The sequence below is a fragment of the Bactrocera tryoni genome, chromosome 3 (genome assembly GCF_016617805.1).
Source record: "Bactrocera tryoni isolate S06 chromosome 3, CSIRO_BtryS06_freeze2, whole genome shotgun sequence".
NCBI lineage: Eukaryota > Metazoa > Arthropoda > Insecta > Diptera > Tephritidae > Bactrocera > Bactrocera tryoni.
In genome coordinates this window covers 34,762,830-34,782,057 of record NC_052501.1, presented here as the reverse complement: position 1 = coordinate 34,782,057, position 19,228 = coordinate 34,762,830, and the positions used below count along the sequence as shown (strand labels likewise).

General features: G+C 36.8%; 1 protein-coding gene across 1 annotated transcript in view; it reads left to right on the top strand.

Annotated features, from left to right (window-relative positions):
* LOC120772219 (protein Optix) overlaps positions 1-19,228 on the top strand; it is a 38,695-nt gene that overhangs the window by 7,550 nt on the left and 11,917 nt on the right. The window contains exons 2-3 of the mRNA XM_040100698.1: positions 349-467; positions 10,272-10,521. Coding sequence (XP_039956632.1) covers positions 349-467; positions 10,272-10,521 — 369 coding nt within the window. The remainder of the gene's footprint in view (positions 1-348; positions 468-10,271; positions 10,522-19,228) is intronic.

Here is a 19,228-nt window from a genome sequence, read left to right as displayed (position 1 = left end):
GAATATTTAAAACCTCTTAATCTCTTCCCACAATTAGACGTTTAACTCGGAAGGAATATCGCTAATTCTATTCTGGTTAAGGTCAAATGCAATCTCGAACATTGCCTTAAGGTCGAATAGGTACAGAGTGATAACTCTTGCTCGATAAAATTTTTAAATTCTGCCATAGCAGATCTCAATTCCTAATGCCTTCGTTATAGTGTTGCGAGAGATATGCGAAATGGTTAACACACGTAATAATTATAAATAAATTTTTTTGTGTTTAAGAATATTTTTACATTTGACTAATAAGCTACGAATTTTCTTTATAATTTATTGCATATCAATAATATTTTCTTTTCTTTGCAGGGAGCTTTATGCAATAATAGAAAATCATAAATTTACAAAAGCCTCTTATGGCAAATTACAAGCAATGTGGCTCGAAGCCCACTACATTGAAGCGGAAAAATTGCGCGGCCGATCACTAGGTATGTAGCTACCGTAGTTATAATTATAAATTAATGGATGATGTGTCATTTTATCATTAATGCTTTTCTAATATCCACTGTGAAACAATTTGTTTTTAATATTTAGATAATCAGCAAAAGTAAAGTTTTGAAAACTCGAACCTCATAGCGTTGAAGTTGTTCGGTAGTACACTGAAAAGTACAGAAATTCTAATTTACTTAAAATGGTCAACAACTTTTCATGCGTTAGGGTCCGTCTTGCAGTCTTTGAATTACTTAACTGGACGTACATATGTATATGGCTAGTTCTCCACTTTTCTACCAGTTTCCGATTGCTTTTTTTGTTTTACTGATTTCATCTGTTTGATATTTACCTCTTTGTTGGTAATTTTTTATTGTGACAAATTCAAAACAGCTAAAAAGAACAAAATCTTTGAAATTTTGAAAAACTACTTAAAAGATAGTTTTAGACATTTAACATTCATAATCGATTGTACTATATTAACAAAACAAACAATCACTAGCCCGAATCCACCCCAATCAACATAGCATTTACTCCATGGAAGATCGACGAACACACCTCGAGGACGAATCAACACGAACACAAATACGTAAAATGCGTAGAAACAATTTATTCAGTAAATAAATACCTGCTTCTTTCAATTAAAATACATACGAATATCACCAAAAATTTAACAGAGTTATATACTACTAGCTGACCCCGCAGCCGTTGTCCTGCGTGAAATTATGTGTTTTGAAATGAAACAAAGTTGAAATTATATTGTGTCGAAAATGATTTATTTTCGATTTTTCTAGATTTTTTTTAATGTAGCGCAGCTTAATAAACATAATTTTTTGATTTCTGTTCTGGTGCGTAAATATACAAAGAAGATGGGTTTCCAACTCGTCAACACGCCACATACACAAATCTTGCCGTGTGAAAAACATAGCATTTCCCGATTTCCTTGTGTCCTGTTGATTGCCAACGCAAAGGCAATTTTCCCTGGAAATTGAATACGTTTGAACTGAAATGGCTGTCCCTTGTATTCGATAACTGCATCATAATTAGTCGGGTTCCATTACACAGTTTCGGCGCATGAAGATTGTGAAACATAATAATGACAGATCCAACTTTAAGACGCAAATGATGCTGGGGCATACCAAGCCTCTCTAAAGAATTTGGAAATTCCACTGGATAATTTATGGTTTCGTCTTCCTTGTCAAGACGATCGATCGATTTATTTGAGCGCAAACCTCCCGGAATTTGACTTTGAATCTTTCAGTTTAAGTCATTAACATCGGTATTTTTGGCAGCTAAGATTGCGTGTGCACTCAAACAATTGAAGTTATAATTTGGCCAATGTTCGGATAAATATTCGTGATGAGTTCATTTTCCGTTGAAGTGAATTGACAAAAGGGAGGTGGAATTGATAGCAAACCACTGGAATCGAAATTTGCCAATTTCCAATTCTTAGCGAATACAAAGTAAAATGTCTTCGGCAATGTAATTTTTTCGTATCCCATAATTAACGCGAATTTGAAGGCTGTTATGTCGAAACGATCTTCGCGAAAATATGCGAACTACAGTGGCATGCGAAGTAACTATCGCACTGTCCTTCGTCTGTTTCCAGTGATTATCATGTTCCAGCAAATGCAACTGCTGGCATGCTTCTTAAAAAGTTGCACACACTGTACACGATTCACAATACGCGATGACTTAAATGAAGATGAACCGCGAGACGCACAATAGTCGGAAAACTTTCATGAATTGCAAAAGTAAATATCCTACAAAGCGCTTTATTGCAGTTCACGTATCGACCCATTTGATACTGCTGATCTCATATCGTTCAAGGCCAATAACCGCCATGTTGCTTTCTTTGGTGACGTACTTGCAAACGTATTTGATCGATTTCACCAATCTGCAATATTCAACATTGACATGAGTTTTGAATGTGAATTAGACAAAAGTGGAGAATATGGTACGATACATGTGTTGTCAACTTCGATGTGTTGTTAACGTCAATATTCACGCCTCTAAAAGCTAAATGTTCTGCCATTGTCGCCTGGTGAGCGACGCCGATACAGTGAATATCCAACATTTCCCATTTCCGTTTCCCAAAGAAAAGCACTTGGATAGTGTTTTGTGCATTTATTGTCAGACATACAAACCAAAGTAGGATTGTAAGGTTCGCAAGGTCCATCAACCATATTGGTTTTCACCACTTCGTATAATTCAGGATCTATCTCTGAATAAGGAATTGCCGCTGAAATGATTTCATCAATTTGATCCGCATCCAAAGAAGAATGTGTGCGTGCGGCCAATCTCTTTTTTGCTACTCAACAGAATACATTCAGCATCTAACAGCACCATATATACCATAGGTTGCTTCAAGATAAAGACCATCAAACATCGCAGCTGTTGTTTAAAAAGTCGTGCTGTGATATCGATACGATCGCTAGCTGATTGACCGCGATCCATAATTCCGCACATATGTATGTCATCGCATTTTGGGAGTAATTCTTGCATTTCCTTGGGCCCCCTTACGTTGATGGCAAAAAGAATGCCGACCGATATAACGGCGACCTCTTCGTGGCTTCGTAACAAATTTCAATATGCAATTGATCACATTGTGTGAAACACACATAAAGTTTTCACTGAATAATTTTCAATAATTTTTCCTTTGGATAGCCGGAATAAAAAGCAAGCGACCGCAATTGAACGATTCAAATAATTTACAAATCAAAATATTGAAAAACAAAACAAACAAAAATTGAAAAAAATGTGTATTGTAAATGTTACTCTTTGGAATTGTCCAATTTTCCGACTTCTCCTCATGAAAAGTATAAGGTATTTTGTTTCTAAGCCTTTCCCAATCCACAAAAAACAATCTTTACAAACTTCATCATGATTGGTTCAACCGTTCTCTTTGTGTTACTAACAAACAAACATTCATTATACTCTCGCAACAAAGTTGCTAAGGAGAGTATTATAGTTTTGTTCACATAACGGTTGTTTGTAAGTCCTAAAACTAAAAGAGTCAGATATAGGGTTATATATACCAAAGTGATCAGGGTGACGAGTAGAGTTGAAATCCGGATGTCTGTCTGTCCGTCCGTCTGTCCGTCCGTCTGTCCGTCCGTCCGTCCGTCTGTCCGTCCGTCCGTGCAAGCTGTAACTTGAGTAAAAATTGAGATATCATGATGAAACTTGGTACACGTATTTCTTGGCTCCATAAGAAGGTTAAGTTCGAAGATGGGCAAAATCGGCCCACTGCCACGCCCACAAAATGGCGGAAACCGAAAACCTATAAAGTGTCATAACTAAGCCATAAATAAACATATTAAAGTGAAATTTGGCACAAAGGATCGCATTAGGGAGGGCATATTTGGACGTAGTTTTGGAAAAGTGGGCGTGGCCCCGCCCCTACTAAGTTTTTTTGTACATATCTCAGAAACTACTATAGCTATGTCAACCATACTCTACAGAGTCGTTTTCTTCAGGCATCTCTATATACAGTTCAAAAATGGAAGAAATCGGATAATAACCACGCCCACCTCCCATACAAAGGTTATGTTCAAAATCACTAAAAGTGCGTTAACCGACTAACAAAAAACGTCAGAAACACTAAATTTTACGGAAGAAGTGGCAGAAGGAAGCTGCACCCAGGCTTTTTTTAAAAATTGAAAATGGGCGTGGCGCCGCCCACTTATGGACCAAAAACCATATCTCAGGAACTACTAGACCGATTTCAATGAAATTCGGTATATAATATTTTCTTAACACCCTGATGACATGTACGAAATATGGGTGAAATCGGTTCACAACCACGCCTGATTCCAATATAACGCTATTTCGAATTCCATCTGATGCCTTCTCTGTATAATATATGTGTACATTAGGAACCAATGATGATAGCGGAATAAAACTTTACAAAAATACGGTATTTGAAAAATATATAAATGACGTATAATTAAATCTCGATTATCACTTTATCATGCGAGAGTATAAAATGTTCGGTGACACCCGAACTTAGCCCTTCCTTACTTGTTTTTATATAACATTGGTATGGGGAATAGAAAAGGACTGTTTTTAGGGGTTGTCCGGAAATTATTCGAATTTTTCTCGCCGTAGAAACCATCTTTGAACTTCAACGAACATTTAAGAAAAAGAATTGGCCAAATTGGTCCAGGCGTTATTGAGTTATGAGCGTACATATGTATGTACATTTTGACGATTCATTTTTATTTATGCATATAGATTTCCCAAATATACTTACATTTGTTACCAAAACAGGCGAGAAAATTTCTTGCCGCCCCGTAACATATGTACAAGTATTGGGAAAGGATATGAAGCATCATCTCATAAAGAAACATTTTGACGGTTTGCATCTGTTTTGAAGATTTAAACTCAACAACGATCCGAAGCAAGCATCGCCAGTCTTTAAGTATTCACTTAATGATCAAAGCCAAAAAGCTTAATGATCCAATGATCCAGCCCAAAGTCACGATTAAAATCCAAAAAAATCAATGAGAGATCAGAAAAAAAAGCAGTAGCCTCAAAAAAGACAAGAAATAGTTAGAGCTATATTCAAAAAGGTGTCTGGCGACGAAGAAGATTTTTATACTCTTGCAACATGTTGCTACGGAGTATAACAATTTTGTACACATAACGGTTGTATGTATCACCTACAACTAATAGAGATAGTTATAGGTTATATATATATATATGTATATAAATGTATATATACATATATGTATATACTTATATATACATACATATATAAATGATCAGATGATGAAGAGATAAGTTGAAACCCGGTTGTCTCTTTGTCTGTTTGTCCGTCCGTCCGTTTGTGCAAGCTGCATATCGTAAAGAAACTTGTTACACATGTTGCTTAGTAAAAATGGAGGATGAGTTCACCATTAAACGAAAACCGTTAAAGTTTCATAACTAACATTTATATTATTCAAGATTGTCGCTATTAAAAATTCAAAAATTTGTATTAAAACACATGGTATTTCTCAATGTTCAACTAAATATTTTTCACTTTGTCTATTGAAAGGTGAATTTTGTCCATTTCATCTCCTTTAAAATAATCCCCTCCCGCTGCAATACACTTATGCCAACATCATTCATCAATCATCATATCACTTGGAAAAATCCTTCGTAGTGATGGCCATCACAGCCTTCTTTGATTCAGCTTTTATACCCTCAATTGAGTCAAAGCGGTGTCCTCGGAGTGGTCATGTGAATTTGCTGAATAGCCAGTAGTTATACGAGGGTAAATCAGGCGAATGCGGTGGTTACGATATTAGTTGAAAATGTGGCGAAATGATCACGAATAACCAATGCAGTATGAGATGGTGCATTATCGCATTTCTTTGTTCAATAAATTCAGACATAGTAAAAATCGAAGAATTCACTTTTAGAGCCTCACAAAACGACGCGTATCACAAATTCTAATGAATATTCTGAGATGAAATTTAGCATAGATATCACTAACAGTACAGCCAACTTACAGAAAAAAAAATTTACCGATTCGAAAAACACGCGAAGTATAAATTAAAAATTCACCTTTCAATTTGATCACAGTAGTACACATTAAACCTTGAAATAAGTTCACATTTCCCTTTTATTTTGTTATTTTTTAGCTAAATTTACTCATTTAAAAATCACTTAGCACTCTCATGCCTGAAAAGGTTAGAGTGTTTACAATTATGAGGAAAACCAGCTTTGCCACATCTTAAAAACCAAATAGGAAGGATTTTTCTACGACAGCGTTTTCTTTGTTTGTACTTTCATGTGATTTTTTTTTTAACTATAAAAAAATTCTTTGCAACATTTTTCAAGTTATAACTGAAGTACTTCCGCTTGGTACTCCTTTCTGCGTTGGCGGCAATCTAAAAAAATAATCCTGATTCAGACAAGACGCGGTGTAACCTAAATAGTTTATTATTTTATTACGTAATATTATTATTTTATATATAATATTACTTATTTGTTTATTATATTTAAATGAGAAACTATCAATTTACATAAAAAGAAGAATTTTAGCGAAAATGAGAATATATACATACATACATATATAATATAATTAAATGAATTTAAATTGAAAAATGTGCATAAAGTGTGTTAAAAATTGTGAAATAGCTTGTTGAAATGTTCAAATTTTGGGAATTTTCGAACTTTAAAGTCGAATATCTCGTAAACTAAGCGTTTGCGGTCACTGTCAGTGACATCTGTGTCGAATGTCACATCAAATTAATCATTAGTGTTTAGTAAACGCTTGTCTTTCTGAAGTTCAAAAAGTGCATTCGGCGATTTTTACGATGAGTGAAATTATTCAACAAAGAAGTTCCTTTAAATTTTGTGTGCGGAATCAAATTTCTGGTGAAAACGTTCAGAATGTTTAAAAGGCCTTCGGTGATAATTGTTTGTCGCGAGTAAGTGTTTTTGATTATTCAAAGAGGGCCGAGAACGCGTTGACGATGAACCTCGCCCAGGACGGCCATCAGCATCAACTGATGATCAACATGTCAATAGAATAAAAGAATCGGTTCCTGAGTATGCACGATTAATTTCAGAGATCTTACTGTCATTGTTGGATTATCGGAAGGATCAGTGAAAACCATTTTGAACGATCATTTGGACCTAGTAAAAGTGAAAGCACGATTGGTTCAAATTAAATAAATTCTACCAAAAACACCGTCGCGTTAACGTCTGTGAAGCAGTGTTTTCCGACTACCACAATGTCATGAAACGTATTATTGCGGCCAATTAGTCTTGGATATATACATACATATATGTTTACGACCCAGGGATCGTCTGTTTCAGCTGAATATCGTGGTAACAGTGAGCCGAAGCCGAAAAACCACGTCAAAGCAGGTTAAAAATAAATGTTATATGACAATTGGGCCACCTTGCCAAGAAAAGTACTCACAAACCATGATACTTACACCTTCATATTTTACTGTTTTAAATATGTATTTCGGCTGGTATTCGGTATTTTAATTTTTCAAAAACGTCTTTCATCACTTTTATAATTTTGAATGACTGAAAAAGCTTTCCGAATAAAAAGTTCCGAATCTGTAACTAAAACGGTAAGCTAAGCGAAAAAGTCATTTCATGTTTTCATGTTGACTTCCGACTCGAATGGACTTAAAGTGAATCAAAAAAAAAAAAAAACGTTAGAAAAAAATTATATCACATCAGCAAAAGGGGTCCCAGAAGAATATGACCGCAACTGTAAACCTAGGCTAAAAAATTTGAGAATGTGGGTTCTAAACTATTTAAGCTTTTATAAACAAATTCGCTCAGAGCAAATTCCTTAAACACCCCTATCGATATTGTTAAAATGGATATAACGGTTGTGTTAGCAACTTCCAAAAGCACCATAAATCAATAAATAAATGCATCAGAAACATAAAATTTTACATCCAAGAAGTAAGGGGCGGCTCTATAGGAGCTGATGTCAAATTTGGACGATGTGCATTTGAAGTGTGTCAGCTTATGACCGAAAATTATCTAAGTATATCGTGCCAAAACTGTTCAAACCGTCAGGGATCGAATATACATACGAACCCCTGACACTTTATAGAACATTTTATAGAAAATATCAATAAGGCTCTGAGAAATAATATAGAATTTCTGAGAGAATCCTTATCTGATAATAATATGCCGTGTGTCAAAAATAGTTTGAATCGGATTAATAACTCCCTAAGTCCCCATAAACCTAATAGAAAAATTTGCGAACTTCCATGCGAGACTTTATATCGCAAATATCGGCCAATACTTCTAACTAACTAATTGCTTATGAGATACCTTATGAAACTAACTGAATCTCTATCTAAGTAACTTAATAAGGTACGAATTTAGTTTTAAACTATTCAGTTTCGTCGAACAGTGAGTGTTCAATTATTCCGTAAATTATTATAACTATAAATGACTGCAAATAATAATCGAAGACTTCTCCATCCTGCTGAATGGCAGTGAACGCACAACGACAGGAGAAGGCGAACCCGATTCCCCAATCGATGACGATGGAGCAGACGTTCCATAGCCCGACCGTGGAGAAGTTCGAATAGCAATTACCCGCCTGAAGAACAACAAAGCGGCGAATATGGTCGGACGAAAGCATGCCCAACGATTGGAATTTAAGTGCCCAATCCATAAAAAAGGAGACCCCACAATCTGCGCCAACTACCGTGGGATAAGTCTCCTCAACATCGCATATAAGGTTCTATCGAGCGTATTGTGTGAAAGATTAAAGCCCACCGTCAACAAACTGATTGGACCTTATCAGTGTGGCTTTAGACTTGGCAAATCAACAACCGACCAGATATTCACCATGCGCCAAATCTTGGGAAAGACCCGTGAAAGGAGAATCGACACATACCACCTCTTCGTCGATTTCAAAGCTGCTTTCGACAGCACGAAAAGGAGATGTCTGAATTTGGTATCCCCGCAAAACTAATACGGCTGTGTAAACTGACGTTGAGCAAACGAGGTTTCAAATAAGGCGACTCCCTATCGTGCGACTTCTTCAATCTGCTGCTGGAGAAAATTATTTGAGCTGCAGAACTTAATCGAGCAAGCACAATCTTTTATAAGAGTGTACAGCTGCTGGCGTAAGCCGATGATATTGATATCATCGGCCTCAACACCCGCGCCGTTAGTTCTGCTTTCTCCAGGCTGGATAAGGAAGCACAGAAAATGGGTCTGGCAGTGAACGAGGGCAAGACGAAATATCTCCTGTCATCAAACAAACAGTCGTCGCACTCGCGACTTGGCTCTCACGTCACTGTTGACAGTCATAACTTTGAAGTTGTAGATAATTTCGTCTATTTAGGAACCAGTATTAATAACACGAACAATCTCAGCCTGGAAATCCAACGCAGGATTGCTCTTGCCAACAGGTGCTACTTCGGACTGAGAAGGCAATTGAAAAGTAAAGTCCTCTCTCGACAAACAAAAGCCAAACTCTATAAGTCGGTCATAATTCCCGTCCTGCTATATGGTGCAGAGGCCTGGACGATGACAGCAACCGATGAGTCGACGTTGAGAGTTTTCGAGAGAAAGGTTCTGCGAAAGATTTGTGGTCCTTTGCGCATTGGCCACGGCGAATATCGCATTCGATGGAACGATGAGCTGTACGAGATATACGACGACATTGACATAGTTCAGCGAATTAAAAGACAGCGGCTACGCTGGCTAGGTTATGTTGTCCAGATGGACGAAAACTCTCCAGCTCTGAAAGTATTCGACGCAGTACCCGCCGGGAGAAGCAGAGGAAGAGGAAGACCTCCACTCCGTTGGAAGGACCAGGTGAAGAGGGACCTGGCTACGCATGGAATATCCAATTGGCGCCACATAGCGAAAAGAAGAAACGACTGGCGCGCTGTTGTTAACTCGGCTATAATCGCGTAAGCGGTGTCTACGCCAATTAAAAAGAAGAAGAATTATAGAAGCACCAATAAATAATTTTTGACAAAATGTTGGCTTCTCAAAACAAGTCGGTTTATGTGAAAAAAGTATAATTCAGAGTGTCTGGAAAAATCGAGATTATTACCAAAAATTTTTTCTTCATCGATGATTACATGCCAAATATCTATAAATGTCAAATATATTTGCTCTGTAGCACCAAGGCTTTTTTTGTGAGCACGTTCATACAATGTTTGAACAGTATCAGATGTTGAAACAGTTTTAGATTATTCGAACTAAAATAAATAGGAAAATTTAATTCTTGCTTCCTAATGGAAGTTAGTCAAAATTTACAAAAATGTATTATCCGCATAAATAATTTGTTTTTGTGATTGCTATTCTAGGTCCTGTGGATAAATACCGAGTGCGAAAGAAGTTCCCTCTACCACCCACGATCTGGGATGGTGAACAAAAGACACATTGCTTTAAGGAGCGAACGAGAAGTTTGCTGCGTGAGTGGTACCTTCAGGATCCGTATCCGAATCCGACAAAAAAGCGTGAACTAGCGAAAGCAACCGGCCTCAATCCAACTCAAGTGGGGAACTGGTTCAAAAACCGGAGGCAGAGGGATCGAGCTGCTGCTGCCAAAAATAGGTGAGTGCAATATTCATTTAAATACTATAAGCTATTAATGCGTTTTCTTCATGCGCACATAAGTAAATACACATGCGTTGTTGTTGTAGATCGGAGAATATTCAAACTCATTAGCGGAAAGTGTAGCATTTCACTGAAAACCACTAAGCAGATGACAGCTGGTTACAAATAAATCAGTGTGTCCTGTGTCAATTTGCACGTGTGCGAAACGATCCACACAGGCGGTTGCCTGATCGATTGTGGAGTAATGGCTCACAAGCACGCTTTGCCGAAGCAAGTCAAGCGCAAGCTGTGTACAGTGAAAGGAAATCGGATACTATCTGATGGAGTATCCATAAACATATACTCGCACCGCATAGTAATATGTAAACTTAATGGGTTCCTATGGGCATAGGCGAGTAATCACTTTTCGTACTTACTGTACATTGTTAACCCTTTCCTTAATAAGCTTACCACCGCTGGGAACTTACATGTAATGATATTCGTACGATCTTCGATTGATCTCTACCGAACACACGGCTGACCCCGGCCGCACGCATGCTTCTCAATTTCTTATTTGCGGTCATGAGTTTTTCATACTTCTTGCCACATCAAATTGACCGCCGATAGAGCGGCACTTTGTAAATAGTCGTACTTGTGTTCATTATACCAACACATGTCCAAAGATACACAGGAATGCGCATAGTAATGCATTGGTATTTACATACACACACACGCACTTGCATACAAATGTGCATATATACACTAAACGATGAAAGTATTGAAATTTCTGAGTTTAATACACGCCTTTCCATTAAGCGTCGTGCTCCGCCAAAACTAAGTGCAAGACATTTTTGCCGAAAAGCAAATTGTAGCAATTAATCTATATATATATAAAAAGTAATGCCACTTTTCGTTGTAATTTTGTAACTTAAGAACGGACTCACCTATCCAAAGCAAATCTTTAGTTTTTGTTTGGACTATTTAGTAGATGCCTTATGTGAAGTTTGCACAAAATCAGTCGAATGACACGAAATAAAGCTGTTGACCCGGTACTTGTACTGAATCTTGCACGACGATCACGAATATGTCGTCCTATTTTAGCTGAAATGATGCGAGCTCCTTTTAACTACAACAGTCATAATGATTATTGTACAAGGTCTGTCGCAAAAGAAACAGAACTTTTTAAATATAACTGTTTCTGGTGGCGCCACCTATTGGTGGGTATATGAAATAAAAAGTTTGATCTCTTGTTGACATTTCGTAAAAATTTTAAGACAATTGGATAACTACAATCGATGTTATCGATCAAAAAGTGACAGCAGCTTTTGGTCATCGGTCGTAAAATGCATTTTGAACATAGAGCAAATATTGAATTTTGTTTTACAATTGGGGAAACGTTTACTGAAACATTTCAAATGATGAAAAAAGTTTATGGTGATCAGTGCCTATCCCGTAGTAATGTGCATGAGTGGTTTAAGCGATTCCAAGAAGGTCGTGAGGACCTCTGTGACGATCAGAATTCGGGCCGGCCAAAATCAGTGATTACCCAAAACAATATTGAAAAAGTGCAGGAATTTATTAAGAATGAGCCGAAATCTTCTTTGCGTTACATGGAAATGGAGTTAGATATCACCAAAGACTCCATTCATCGCATGTTGATAGATAAATTGGGTCTACGGAAGGTGTTCTCCAAGTTTGTTCCGCACAAATTGACTGATGACCAAAAATTGCTCTCATCGATCGACGCTTGTGATCGATTATTTGACCAAAAACCACCTTTTAACCATTAACCACTCCCCGTATTCACCTGATATGGCACCGTGCGACTTCTTCCTTTTCGGAAAACTTCATTTGCCCATGAAAGGACACTGGTTTCAGAACATTTCAGCTATCCGAAAGGCGACGACCGATATTCTCAAGAGCATTCCGAAAAATGACCTTAAACACTCATTTGAAATGCTAATTGAAACGCCCGGGATGTGTTGTGGTAATGGCAAAGTGAGATTGCCAGCATTAAAAACTCCATCTGAACCACTGTATTCATTAAATTTTTTGAGTCATGTTCAACAATACAATTCGACATTGCAAATGGCATCTTTTGGTGCTGCACAAATTATTATACTCTGGCAACCTGTTGCTGTTGGCGGCAAAAAAGTTGTTGGCAAATTTGATTGAAGCTACGATCTTAACTGCTAAATGAAAACGAGAAATATTTTGATACCGCGTATCGCTAAGATTCCAACTGATAGGCCATTTTTATTCAAACGATTACAATTAAGCTTTAAAGTAGCTAGCAATTAACAAAATATTTGTATACCCTGAACAGGGTATATTAAATTTGTCACGAAGTTTGCAACACCCAGAAGGAAGCGTCGGAGACCCTATAAAGTATATATGTATATAAATGATGAGTATGTTAAGCTGAGTCGATTTAGCCATGTCCGTCTGTCCGTCTGTCTGTCTGTCTGTCTGTATATATACGAACTAGTTCCTCAGTTTTTAAGATATCGTTTTGGAATTTTGCAAACGTAATTTTCTCTTCAAGAAGCTCCTCATTTATCGGAACTGCCGCTATCACTCCACTATAACATATAGCTGCCATATAAATTGAACGATCGGAATCAAGTTCTTGTATGAAAAATGTTCACATTTGACAATGTATCTTCACCAAATTTGGCAAAGATTATTTTCTAAGGCAACAATGTAATCTCCGAAGAAATTGGTCAGATCGGACCATTATAACATATAGCTGCCATACAAACTGAACGATCGGAATCAAATGCTTGCATGGGAAACTTTCACATTTGACGATATATCTTCACGAAATTTGGTATGAGTTATTTATATAGGACGAAATTGTTCAGATCGGCTCACTATAGCATAAAGCTGGCGTACAAACTGAGCGATCGGTCTAAAGTTCTTGTATGGAAAACTTTCACATTTGACGTGGTATCTTCTCAAAATTTGACATGGATTACTGCTTAAGGTAACAATATAAGCTCCGAAAAAATTTTTCAGATCGAATTACTATAGCATATACAAACTAGTACAAACTGTAGCTTCCATACAAACTAAACACATAGTTAACAAAAGAATTGCACCTGTGAATGGTAGTTTAGCTTCGATGCAGCCGAAGTTAACGTTTTTCTTGTTTTTTGTTTGAATAAATGAATTTGATGTAAAAAAAATTCTTTTATTACTTCATTTTGTACGTAGGGAAGCACGCACCGGGCCGCTAATGCTATATATGTATGTAACTATAATACTTTAAAAATATTTTTTTCAATCAAAGAAAATATTGAGCACCTATTGGTAAATGAAGCATCAACAAATATCGGAATGAGACTTTGCGATAATAATGATGCTATCACAGTGCGCCACGTCTCAGCCTAAAAACAACGAAATCGGACAATAATTTGTCAAGTCACGTGATATCGAATACGAGCACCTTAGCGCTTAGAATCGATCTTATATCTAGGGCAATAAAACCACTGTAGATCAGAGAAATGTACTACCTCGTACTACAAATTTCTAAAATCGGTTCCATGTTCTCTCATTATCCAAATATAATTTCATGCGTGAGTTATCCCAATAAAATCAAATATGGATATAATGGAAATATTTTTAGATCATACTTGAGTATCAAAGTCAAAAGGTGTTCAAAATAGATGAAATCGATTTAGAGCATACCATAGTGCCCTAATATTATGATTTTAGACTATTATAGGTCGTTATGTTAACGAAAGAACAAGTTGTTTTATATATGTATATTAGCGGATTATAGTAAAAAAAAATAAAATAAAAACAAAAAATATTTCATATTCAGCACCTTCTTTATTTTCGTTACGACCTGTTTTATCAATCAATGATATTTTGTAGCCTTGGAGTGGAGCCTTTGTTAAACATTACAACATTGATGAGTCATGCTGCTGCTTCTCACAAAAACAAAGTACCTTTTGCCACTTTTCATATCTCTTTTTTGTGTGTTTCTATGCTCTTTCTGTTACTATACATATTGTGTAGGCTAGTCTGTTCCTCTTGAGAAAGGCTAACACGCCAATAACACGGTACTTAACCACTCCGCTTGTATCGCATAATATTCTGAACTTACGGACTACCATATTACGTTAACATCAACATCGGTCATATAAAGCTAAAAGAATCTCTTCAAGAAAATCATACAAACATACTCGTATTTATGCAAAGTTTTAAAACAGACCGATACTTGAACAAAAAAGTGTTGTTATGTATAAAATAAAAAAAAAGAAACAGAAAAATAAGGAATATATTGATTTTCTTTTCATACCCTGAAGAGAGTTTATTAAGTTTGTCTCGGAGATTGCAGCATCCAGAAGGAAATATCGGAGACACTATAATATACATACATACAAATGTATATCAATGATCGTCTCGACGGGCTGAGTAGATTTAGCCAAGTACGTACATATGTATGTATGTACATATGTATATCTGTTCGCGCATTCGTCTGTATATAAGCGATCTAGTCCCCAGCTTTTAACATAACGTTCTGAAATTTGCTCTGAATTTGCTCAATGCTCAATTGTCGGAACTGGACCACTATAGCATAAAGCTGTCATACAAACTACCTCTATTTCTACTTAATATTTCACGTAACATACATATGCCACTAAAAATTATGTGAATTTATAATTATAAGAACACTTTGAGTTCCAATTGTAGTTGCGCCGCTGTTTTTCTATGATTACTGCTTTAGTTGTTGCACAGTTTGTGGTGTGTGCTGGTTTTCATTGCCTCTTCTTTAAAAGCGCATAACTATAAAAATATATATTTTGCAATTTCATGCGATTATTGCAAAGCCAAGCAGCTGAACGCTCTTCTATTGGCCTTTACATGGCCATTGGCAAGCTAGCAAGCCGCCATAGCATAAGCATATTTACATGCGTACACACACGTACTTTGGAGCTATTTGCTTGCTCACTTACACACTTATACAGGTACTCGTAACACTTGTTTTATGCCTCGTCAGCACACTTAACTTGTTCACGTTTTGTTTGCACCTTCTAGGCTTGCTGTCTCCTTAGCTTCTTCAACGGCGCAGTGAAGGCGCCTATGTATTTAGTGAGTGAAGTCGGTTCTTCCTTCTTCAGTACTTCCATGGAAGCGCAATGCCCTTCTGTTTTCTGTTGCATTACCGTTGACCTCAAAAACATTTTAAGAAAATGCGTTGTTGTTGTTGTTGTATTGCAAAATTTATTGCATGTCAGCAAATTGGATATTTAAACGGACCTTTATGTACACGTAATTTCGTTCTTCGCTTAATAACTGCAGAGTAAGAGTAAGAATAGGTTTGCATATGGATGTACATACATACTTATATAAGCAATATTCAAAGTAGTACTCGCTTATCTATGTACATATACCTACCTACCGTAGAAATGTGCTATAGAGATATATCAGGGGTCCGCCATCCCTGATTACTAAGAGTTTGTAAGTTCGATTTTGTGAAAACTTAAACGAACTACTTGACCACTACTTTTATCAACTTTTGTTTTGTTCTTGCTCTTTAGAATCCATATCTCAAATCTCATAACTCAAAACTCTTCCAAACTACGTCACACGAACAGAAAATTTGGTTTGACAGCTGAGCGGGACCTTGTTTTCTTTATACCTTGAGTCCAAAGTAATAACAATTCTCCAATAATTTGAAAGCGCTTGAAAGAAATTCTAAAATTTGGGCGATGACAGTATGTTTAATAACCCAACAAAAGCGATATTTAAACAGGATGTTTTGATAAAGAGTCTTGACCCTACAACAAAATGTGAAGTATTAACAACAAATTAGAAATGGAAACAATTAATTAAAAGAAGGAAATAGGTCTTTTTTATAACTCTTCAATACAATAAATTACGCCGAGATAAGGACGTATTTATATTTGATTATCACTTATTGTTCTACGTCATATCCAGTGTGTGGAATCTTTCTATAGCAAATGCGGGACCTCTTTCTTTCTCCTCTGTCTTGGAAGTTCATTTCATCTCGAACAGAAATATTTTAGTGGCATAAAACGTTCAGTGAAGATCGTGAGGTCATCGAAAACTTGCCTCATTAGAGTCGTCCATCTACCTGCGTTAATGACGACAACATCGAAAAACGGAAGAAACGAAGCTTGAAAACCATCATGTTTACATCAGAGAAATAGTAGAGTCTCTAAGGAAATGCTTAAAAACGTTACTGAGGATCCTCTACTCCTTTGAGTAAGACAGCAAAATTGTTCAACAATCTAACGAATGGCGCTCCAAAAACAAGCCGAAATAGAAAAAACCAAAATTTGTTGAAAGCACTGAAGATCCCATCCGATGCTTATTACGACTGTATGGAAATTTGGATGAAGCGTTGGCATGCTTGTATTGGCTCAGGGAGCTATTTTGAAGACGATAATAAAGATTTGGAATATAATATCTAAAAATATAGTTTTTTGTCCGTCCGAATCAAATTTGATGGTAAGGTATAATACACATCACTTGTTTTTCGGTTAATAAATATTTTTTCCTGGTTGGTTTAATGTTCTTTCAAAGTTTGTTATCTTGAAAATGTTCAGTTTATACAACTTGCAGCTGAAACTCTTAGAATAGTGCATCAAATCTTCCAGTAGAGGCATTATTGCAAGATTTGTTCTATACTAGCCAAGGAATCCGTCCACATACTTTTGAAAACAAATATTTCCTTGAATTGGGTGACGGGGCGTGTTTATGTAATAATGCTTTAATTATTTTTGAAGTTGATAAGATTGTCTGATAGAGTTTTCTCAAAAATTTATTTATTTATTAATTGTTATTGAGAGCATTCACAAAGGACTGCATATAGTAGTCCAAGTGCAATCCTTTGATTAGATATCTAACCGGACCTCCTCTATGGAGACAGGAAATAAAAAGTCTTGGAGTAGGAGCTAAAAACTACTGAATCTTTGGGCAAACAAGATATGCTATGCTCATAAAAGTTGTATAGTACGTACAGGGTCCGGCACTCGTGTAACCAACTTCAGACCGTTCGCACAGCTGTCGCATTGGAATCAGCTGTTTATAAATTTGCTGAATGACAGTTCGGAGGAGAAAAAAGTGATCAGCAATAGAAGTCAAACGTAATAGTGTGATTGCTTTATATTTAGCTGGAAAATCACAGCCAGCAATTGTTCGTGAGCTCAAACACCTTAATGTGAATAAAGATTTTGTTTATCGCACCATCACTCGTTAAAATGATACTGGTAGCATCGCAAAACGCCATGGAGGTGGTCATCAAAAGACTGCAACGGCACGTGAGATGGTTCGGAAAGTGAAGAAGCGACTTGAGCGAAATCCACGACGAAGTGCCAATCAAATGGCTAAAGAACTGAAAATATCCGACCTTAGCATCCGACGAATATTGAAAAATGAGCTCAAGGTCAAGCCTTACAAGTTCCAAAAGGTCCATGATCTCACACCGAAGCAGCAACAAGTAAGACTTGAGAGAGCGAAGCAGTTGCTTCGCTTGGCCGAAAGCGCTCAAATTCCGAACATTGTGTTTTCTGACGAAAAAATTTTTCTAATTGAGCAATTCGTCAACTCTCAAAACGATAGGGTTTACTTGACCGACCATTCATAAGAGAATCTAAGTCATCGGTTCGCCACCAGGAGGCAGCACCCACCACAAATAATGGTTTGGGCCGCTGTCACCGCAGATGTGCGCTCTCCAACTGTTTTCATCGAGCCTGGCGTCAAAGTAAAAGCGACATATTATCGGGAAAGTGTTCTGGAGGCTGCTTTGAAGCCGTGGGCAAACAAACATTTTGGTCGCAAAGCATGAACATTTCAACAAGACTCAGCACCGTCTCACAAAGCGCAAGTGAACCAAGAATGGCTGAAAAACAACGTTCCGAACTTCATTACGACCACACAATGACTCTCGAATTCACCAGATGCGAATCCAATGGATTATTCTCTCTGGACCATTTTGGAGAGCAAGTTCCGAGATAAAAAAATACACCAGTCTCGAGATGCTGAAGAAAGCCATTGTCCGTGAGTGGGCCAAAATACCGGCAAGCCACATTCGAGCAGCTTGCGATTCGTTTTTTGACCATATCAAGGCCATATTTAAGGCAAAAGGTGGTCATATCGAGCAAAAGTGAATTGGTCCTGAATTTATGATTATTTTCACACATTTTGTACTTTAAAATAAATAAAAATAATTTTCCAAACCGAATTTATGGTTTTTTTTTAATTGGTTACACTTCGGACCTTGTATACATATACATATACATATTATTTTCCTGACTCCGATTGGAGTAGCGTTACGCTCCATAAGCCTAATAACTTGTAGTAATACGATAGAAAAATTAATTTCTATTGTAGAGTAACAGCATTTCCTCAAAAGGGTTCCAAGATAGAAGAAGTTCTTCGAAAACCACCTAACTCTATAAATATTTGCGTCAAACAGGAACATTTTAGTGATAACTGATGGGCAAATAATAAAATTTATTCTTACCAATTTACATAACAGCTGCCGTTTGCTAAATGAATTGAAACGGCTTACGATTTATCGCTTCATGTCGTTAGAAGACCCTTCAAGTGACGTACTCTCATTCTCGGCATTTTGTCTATTTAAGTTTATTTACCCTGAATTCGAAACGCTGCTTTCTAAAATATTACACATTAAATCAGTGATAATTGTTCAATCAAAAGTTATAAATTATGCATGTAAATGATGAGG